The sequence below is a fragment of the Euphorbia lathyris genome, chromosome 8 (genome assembly GCF_963576675.1).
Source record: "Euphorbia lathyris chromosome 8, ddEupLath1.1, whole genome shotgun sequence".
In the NCBI taxonomy this organism is placed as follows: Eukaryota; Viridiplantae; Streptophyta; class Magnoliopsida; order Malpighiales; family Euphorbiaceae; genus Euphorbia; species Euphorbia lathyris.
Window position 1 is genome coordinate 21,944,295 of NC_088917.1, and position 8,790 is coordinate 21,953,084.

At 33.4% G+C, this 8,790-nt stretch overlaps 1 protein-coding gene across 1 annotated transcript; it reads left to right on the plus strand.

Moving 5' to 3' along the window:
* Positions 1–2,951: 2,951 nt before the first annotated feature.
* LOC136201915 (DNA-directed RNA polymerases II and IV subunit 5A) lies at positions 2,952–6,952 on the plus strand. The gene is made up of 5 exons (XM_065992295.1): positions 2,952–3,149; positions 4,181–4,387; positions 4,917–5,096; positions 5,915–6,028; positions 6,557–6,952. Exons 2-5 carry the CDS (start codon positions 4,187–4,189, stop codon positions 6,680–6,682), a joined length of 621 nt encoding a protein of 206 aa, XP_065848367.1. The 5' UTR covers positions 2,952–3,149; positions 4,181–4,186; the 3' UTR covers positions 6,683–6,952.
* The last annotated feature ends 1,838 nt before the right edge of the window (positions 6,953–8,790 follow it).

The following is an 8,790-nucleotide window of genomic DNA, read 5'->3' on the forward strand; positions in this document are numbered from 1 at the left end:
AATTTCAAATACAATACTTATTGAGATCTTAATTATTAACAACTATATTGCATGGAAACTCTGCTTCATTGGCGTTTCTCCATTTTGTGTCCGTTTTCTAGCTAATTTTTTTTTAGAAATAACGTTTCCTGGTGTCCATTTTAGTTTGCCTTTCCGTGTAACATAAGTTAAAAACTATAACCCATAAATAATTATTATTCGTATTTGAATTTAATAGTAATTATATATAGAAAACAATAATAGACTGTGCTAAATAGAACCGAAAATCGACAACAGTAACACATATTGTCATTTTTTTTCCTATTGTATCTTAATAACAATAGCACAATAAGGAGGCCTCCAAAATTTATTTTGCAATTTCTCTTCCAACAATAATAAAGAAAAAGTTAAAAATTTAGTCATATGTTTATTAGGGGAGATATATGAATTTATCCTCTACGTACAAAACAATACAATTTTGAACTTGACATTTACGAGACGTTGTTCCAACCTCATGAACAGAAGATGAGTTTTTTTTCATTAACAGAATATGTACAATTTCAAGCAGAATACTAGAGGTTGGAGGGTAGCTAAAACATGAAACTCCACATAGAATAAAAAAAACATAGTTCATTAATCAGGCTTGAAATTGCACCTTTATATAAAAGTTAGGTTTAAGATTACACTATTTTGTACGTAGACTAAATATATTGTGATCCTATAATCATAGGGCTAAATTTATAATTTATCTCACAATAATATAACTGTTATTTTCTTAGTTCAACCAAATTTCACAAAAAAAAAAAAAAAAAAAAAACCTTTATTTGATCCTTCTTGGTCCATTATAGAATTAATTAAATTTTATAATATATAAAATTTAAATTTGTAGAAAAAAAAAAAGGAGTATGAGAGCTAACAAAACCAAATCCTAACTCTTCCCATATTCAATAAGCGAAATACAGCCTCATAATTCAACATCTATTCAAGTAAGATGTCCAATCTATAGAGCTATCAACTACCATGTGCAATGAGATGCTCTTAAAACTCAAAAAAGTGATTATTGTAAGCCCAGATTTTCGCCTCCTATCATCTCCAACAGTCTCTTAGAGTTAAAAAGCAGCTCCAATAGTATCTTTGTGGCTCATCAAATAACTAAGATCATACTCTCTGTTAATAAAGAGTCTCTCTCCACCTGTTAGCATCTCCTCAATTCATTTTTTATGAACAATTTATTATTGAGGAGTCTCTCTCCTCACACTGTTAGTAAATATAACAATAAATGATAATCATAATAATAAAATAATAAATAAGGAGTGAATATAAAGAATGATTATGGGCCAGACCCACTAAATTAGGGATATGAGCCAGACCCACTAAAAGTCCTAAATCATCCTGAACGGGCCCAACCCCAATGACACCCCCTATAAATATGCATCAAAGGAACCCCACAAGGTACGCTCTCTCTCACTCTCACTCACTATTTTATGCACCTCACCAATACACTTACTAACTTGATCGTCAGAGTATTCCCAGGGTCCGAACCCCCCACAGGGACGTCGACATTGGATATGATACCTTGCAACTGATCCCAGCATATTCCGGAGCACTGTTAAGTCCATACCCAATTAAAGAGTATTGTTGGAGATGATATATCTTAGTTACTCTTAAATCATTAAGAGTCAGTTATTAATATTATTTTTAAAGAGTGCACTAAGAGTCTCTTGGAGATACTCTTAACTGGTTAAGGTGGCTAGGGGTGAGTGAAAAATAATCCAGGAAAAAAATTTCAGAAACAACAAGAAAAACGTTTTTATGTTGGCTTAATACATTTGTAGCTTGTTCAGACCAAAAAAAAAATATATGACAAGGGCAAAATTGTTAAAATGGGAACCATAACTAGTAAACCGGGGGCGGTAAATAGCAACACTCATTTTCTACTAAGTAACATTGATATTGGTTGAAAAATATAAGGAGTAGTATCAGTTTCGTACTGCACTTCCCAAAAATTACAAGGTGAAATTTAGACATTATCCCATTATTATGGTCTAAACTCAAAATTAACTAGTTTTGTGGTACTAAATCTAATTTACTCTGCCCTAATTCGACCCCTCTCTCTATACTGCCGTCTGCCCTTCCTTCAAACCTAAAACTCGTTTTTCCTGCAATCCTCTGTCACTCTCTTCATTTTGCGGTTTTATCTGTCGATTGACATTGCTGGTTTGCGGTTGGCGTCGCGATTTCATTCTCTCTTCTCTTTATTGTGCAGTTCGCGCCGTCCATCGTTGGCGTTGCTGGCTCAAGGTAATTTGTAGTTTCTTCAAATTTGAGTGTTGATTTTGAACATGAATTTATTTAATATCTGGTACTAAACATGAATTCGATGCTAAATAAACTTAGTTTTAATGGAATAAGTTTGATTTAGGGTTAAGATTGTTGTTTGTGATGTTTGAAGCCAACTCTTTGTTCACTCTCTTTGCTTTTCGATTCTCATTAGTACAGTCTTTGCATATTTTCCGCCACTTTGATTTACCTCATTGTAGTCAATTTCATTATACTCTGTGAATGGGATTTTTGTTGAGATGATAAACAGTGGCGGAGCCGGAGTAAAATGTTGAGAGGGGCTCCACCATAAATAATATTTATATATTAAAAATGAAATATAAATTTTACTCTTACATTTATATTTTGAGGGTTGATTTGATCCTATGTTAATTTGATATTTTCGGTCTAACTTTAAAAAGTGAGTTGATATCCAAAAAAAAAAAACTGAATATTCAAATATTAATTAACCCTTTAAACCTTTATTCAAGATTACAAGCGTTATTCTAAAAAAAAACGAGAATTATTAAAACAGCAAAAGAAAAAACGTTTATCTAGAGGTGTTACTCATTAATTAAGTTAAAGGTTACATTAGTCATTCTATCCTTCTATTTTCTAGCCAAATAGCATCATCCATTATAAAAAGGTAAAAAAGCCACAAATCTAAATCAAAAACAAAATCCACCTCTTTCCCTTGTTCTTCTTCGATCGCTCCCTTCTCCTCCTTCCTTCCCTTGATTTCTTTGATCGCCGGCGCCTGCGATTCTCTGAGCCGGTCTGGGTTTCCAACGCCTCGGATTCTTCGTTTACTCCCTTGCCCTTCTCCTTCTTCCCTTGCTCGTTAATTTCAGGTTCGATTCTTCTCCTTCTTCCGTTCATTTTCTCATTTGGTTCGTAGTTATTATGACACTGACAAAAAATAACTATTATGTATTGTGTTTTAACTTTTAAGTATATTGTTTTCTGTTTCTGGATATGAGACTGTTTCTGGATATTGTGTTCTGTTTCTGGATATTGTGATGGAACTGTTTCTGGATACTGTGGTTTAATTATATTGCGTTAACTATTATTTTCCAGTTCATTGTCGTTTAATTAAGTAGATTGCAGTCCAGGGTTGATTAATTTTTCAGTTCACATGGAGGGACGATTTTTGTGTTGGTTCTTTACACGTGCTGTAGAATGTGTCCGTCATATTACGTTAAAATGTTGTCTTGTTACCTGTTATATTTTAACACATGAGGGCGAGCCTTGGCGCAACGGTAAAAACCTTGTTGTCGTGTGAGGTCACGGGTTTAGGAGCCGTCTCTTGCCAAATAAATTGGTAGAGGAAGGCTTGCTCCAGTAGTGCACCCGGCCGCCCTTATACTTCCCATAGATGTAACATTTTTGACAATACATTAATGAAATGAGTTGGAGACTATGGGTGTTGAGTGGATAGCGTCAGAGAGTAACACAAAAATTATTATAAACTTAAGCTTTTAGTTCAATTGGTTTTATTTTAGTCTCGTAGACCAAATGATTCGAGGGCTCAAATCCTAACAACCCCATTTGTTGATTAAGTTTCAACACATGGTATTGATTTGTGCTATGCACGCTTCAAACTCAAAGGAAATTCACACGAGGGGATGTCAGAACACTCTTTATTAAAGTAGTCCAGCATAAAAGAAGTAACAATAAATATGAGTTATTCCTTAGGTCTTTCCTATAATGTCACCCCCTCAAATTATATGCGTCTCTTGTCTAAAATAGACCTTACAAATTATATGTGCTCTCTATCTGTTTTAGGGTTTTGCTACTTATTTCTCTCTTGCTAGGCGTTACGTGAAACAACGCCAAGTACAATCACTTAATTAATTTGTTTCTTTCTTTCAAATTTTATCAGTGAAAAATGACTCTGTCTGATGAAGAACTTAAGAGGCTGTTTAGAATACGGAAGACTGTGATGCAAATGCTGAAGGATAGGGGTTACTTGGTTGGAGAATTTGAGATCAACATGTCAAAGGAGCAGTTCATGTCAAAATATGGTGATAACATGAAAAGGGAAGATCTTGTTATCCACAAATCAAAACGCAATGATAGCTCTGATCAGGTATTCATGTACTATTTTTTGGATCAATTCATGTATGTCACTCATAGATAGGGCAAACAAGCTACCATTTTCATTGCTGGTAGTCCATTGGAATAATAGTTTTGCTCCCCTGTACCTGAAAAGACCTTGTTTATTTTTCCACCATCAGTCAAATAGTCAATGTAATTACCACATTCTTATTTTGGATATCACACAATAAATGCTTTGTTATTTTGGTTATAGGTGAGCCACACTGTTTCTGTATTTACTTGCATCCTTTTGCTTTTAACATAATTAATTTATATACAAGTGTGTAAGTAACAACTTAGTATGTTCATATTGAATTTGCATTAATATGATGTAATCATGTACTTCATGCCTTCTGTTCTTTGATATGACCTTTATGAAGAGATCTCTAGAAAGAAGTACACAGATTTCACACTTGTGGAATTGTGTTTGGTATCGTAATTGACTTTTTGGTTCTCTCTCTATATATCACTGTCTATTATAGGGATTCTTTTGCTAATGACTGGCGGTATTCTTTGTACAGATTTATGTTTTCTTTCCTGAAGAACCAAAAGTTGGTGTCAAGACAATGAAGACGTATACCAATCGAATGAAGTCAGAGAATGTCTTCAGAGCAATCTTAGCTGTTCAACAAAATTTGACTCCTTTTGCTCGAACATGTATAGCTGAGATTGCTTCGAAATTCCAGTTGGAAGTTTTTCAGGTAACTGCTATAGGAAGCTGTGGAAAATAAAAATGTAGTTCTTAATTGTTATCTGGCAGACATAGTGAACTATAAGCTGTGAAGCACGGACTCTTCCCCGGGGTCGCCGTGGCCGAGTCGGACTCGCCGGACTCGGGGACTCGGCGGGGACACGGCGGGACACGGCTGGGGTAAAAAAAAGTTAAAAATTAGGGTTTTTTTAAAATTTTTTTATAAAATTTAAGGATCAATTATGCAATTTATCAAAAATCCTAAATTATAATCTCATTTGTGATTTAGCATGTTTTTTATATATTTTTATATCTAATATATATATAATTAATTATATAAAATTTGCCGTGTCCCCGCCGCACCCGTGTCTCATATTTTCTAAAAATGCCGTTTGCCGTTTGCCGTGTCCGCACCCGTGTCCGTGCTTCATAGACTATAAGTAATAAGTATTATATTCATCAAAGTAATCCTATAAACCCAAGGAGTCTGATTTGATTTTTTTGAGTCATGGAGTTTTAAGCATTGAATATACATATCTCAAATTTTTATTTACTAAGGACTTCATATCCGTTGATATTTGTATATTGGTATTGACTTGGTGACCCTTAGGGTTTCTCTGTTACAAGGGTTTTATTCTAGGTACACAAACATGGATTTAAAAGTACTACACTGATAGAACTTCCATTGCCCGACATCGTAGCATCTTGGTTCATTACCAATATGTTTTTAACTTGAGATTCAGTGATGAGATTGCAATTTCACTTAATCTTTTGTGCATTCTTATTAGAATTTTTGGAAAGATATTAAGCCTTGCATCTCTGATGCAGGAAGCAGAACTACTGGTCAACATCAAGGAGCATGTTCTTGTCCCTGAGCATCAGGTGCTGACAACTGAAGAGAAGAAGACATTGTTGGAGAGATACACCGTGAAAGAAACACAGGTTAGGAAAATTTTCAAGGCACAAGTATTATTTTCATTATTTTTGGCACATTTATACTAATTCGTTTTTGTTTGATTTAAATAAATCATTTAAAACCATATATATGTATAATGTATTTGTTTTTTGAACTTAGCTTGCTATATATTTTTAAGGTTAATATTATATAGTTGGCACTTGAATAATTATGATGAAGCATTTTCTGCAACTGTCTTAGTAAGAGTAATGGAGACGAATATGAAAATTGGATCTGATCCAGTTAGTGGCTTCATCGGGTCTTGAGGCATGTCCATGATGTTTTAGTTTCTCTGTGTATGCATGTTAGTTGACCTGCGTGTATGAATACTTAGAACTGAATACGATGTTCAACTGTTAAATTAGAAACTATCATATACAACTTCTACCAAAAAAAAAAAAAAGAAAAGAAACTATCATACAACTTTGGACTAGTTTGGGGTATGAAAATTGTGAATACACATATTTTCTGTATTCTGTTGTTAATTGCTCTAATTCAATGTTGTTCTTGTATAGTTGCCTCGAATTCAGATTACCGATCCAGTGGCTAGATATTACGGGCTGAAGCGTGGGCAAGTTGTGAAGATTATCAGGCCAAGTGAAACTGCAGGACGATATATTACATACCGATATGTTGTATAGATAAGTTTATAGTGTCTTGAAGATACGCTTGACCTGGAACAAGCAGCTTAAAAGATGGTTTTTACATTAAGTTGTCATGATAAGGTCTTGTGATAGTTTAGGGATTTATTTTGTAAGGGTGTTGTGATCCCCCCTTTTATGTTGTATGCTAAATTCGGAACTGAAGTTTGCACATATGGAGAGATTTTTTTGTTAACCGAACTTACAAATTCATTTTTATGTATGAACTTTTTTTAACAAATTTACTCATCCACTCAGATTATATATTTATCAGATGAATTTTAATTTTATAACATTTATCTTATGGTAAAGTGAATGCAGAAATTTATTTATAAATGAGGTTTATATAAATTTTTGGTTATAAATGAAATTTTATTCATTTATAGTGCAGTGAATTTCTGTCAGTGGAATAGTTCTAATCACATTAAATTTTGTACAACTAGTGTTCTAAAAACTAGTGTCAGTGAGTGTACTTGCGTCAGAGAAAATATGAATAAAAACTAAAGCAGCTTGTGAATTGAGAGAAAATATGAATTAGTTTAAAATATGAATAAAAATTAATACAGCTTGTTTGTGGAGCCTTGGAAATGACCCAATCGGGTTGCCTGTGTATTATACTGGCGGAACCAAGGGGAGGTTAGGGGGGGCGCGGAACCAAGAGGAGGTTAGGGGGGGTTCGAGATCCGGCAGGCTGCCGGAGAATTGAGAATTTTTTTTTAAAGTAGTAGTGTCTGGTAATATTTTGGAGAGAATTATATTGATTCTATGTAGTATTATTTCAATGTTTAAAGGTAGATAAGATGATTAAGAATGCTTACTTTTATTTGAGATGTATGTGAACACTTTTGACTTCATTTTTAATATGTCTAACATGTTTAATTTTCTATTAGTTCAATGCTAGTTTCTAAAAAAATGATAACATTTTTACAGTTTTAATGAGTTGGAAGCTAAACAATTTTTGCCAAACCCTAACGGCGTGGACTTTGAAAATTTACCGTCAACCACACAGTTAATTTCGATTTTTTCTTTTTGACGTTTTGATTTTTTTTTTACAGATATGTTTGAGCCCCGAGTCATCCGGAGTCCTGATTCCTCCACTGATTATACATGCCAGATTAGATGCAGCAGTTACCAATCTTGTCCGTATAGTGTTCTATAATAAATGAGTCTCACAAAAAAAAGTAAGAAAAAAATATAGTGGATTGTTAATTGTTAAAGGTGTTTTTGCCCGTATGGCACAAAAAGATGCATCCACCACTAGTGGTGCTCTAATAGCATTCTTACAGAAACTGGAAAATCGCGTTGGGATTTATTGGCTACAAAGGGTCTTATTGGTGCATACCACGGTGGGGTCTTCGTCTGGGGTCAAGTTGTAACAAGGTAGCCATACGTGGTGGAATTGAATCTTCATCATTCACATCCTTACTTTTTCTATCTCATGCTGGTTTTAGATTCCAACAAGGTTTAGAGCTTTGGGATTATACTGAAGCTTTGGGATTATACTATTATGATGCGAAATGTGTATGAAAATCTGTTCAATGATTAAACATAACAAGATTATGACATGAATCTGTTTTGACACTCCTATTTTTAATATTTTATGTTGTTTACTTTGACTCAAAATGACTTCAAAATCAAAATTGCAAGATTTTAGAGAAAGAAAACATTTTTTTTGGCCCATTAAAATGTGAAAGACACCATAAAATTAAATGTAGTATATAAAATATCGTTAATATAAATAGGTAATGTTATTATAAGTACTGAATTTAGATAATAAGATGAGATTGAGTTAAAATTAACTCATTTAGAATTAACAAACGTAACATTAAGTGAATAATTGATTATATCCAATAAAAAGATTCAAAGCCAGAGTGAACTGTTAATTTATCTTTAAACCGAAAGTGAATTATACCATTTACTTTCATTAGATAAAAGGGTAATTAATTTATTAGTTTTTATATTTTGACAAAACACTGTTTAGTCCCTGTATTTTCGAAAATATATGATAAGGTTTCTAACCTTTTTCTCAGTGAACTGTTTAGTCCTTCCATCTGTTTGTTAGATTTTTTTATCGTTTATGACTTCGGAAATGACTAAATTACCCTTTA

What these genes read in the sequence shown, in the direction of transcription:
- LOC136201915 (XM_065992295.1), top strand. Translation starts at nt 4,187, where the DNA reads ATGACTCTGTCTGATGAAGAACTTAAGAGGCTGTTTAGAATACGGAAG. An exon ending in TCCAGTTGGAAGTTTTTCAG is followed by an intron (nt 5,097 to 5,914) that starts GTAACTGCTATA and finishes TCTCTGATGCAG; the next exon opens with GAAGCAGAACTACTGGTCAA. An exon ending in ACACCGTGAAAGAAACACAG is followed by an intron (nt 6,029 to 6,556) that starts GTTAGGAAAATT and finishes GTTCTTGTATAG; the next exon opens with TTGCCTCGAATTCAGATTAC.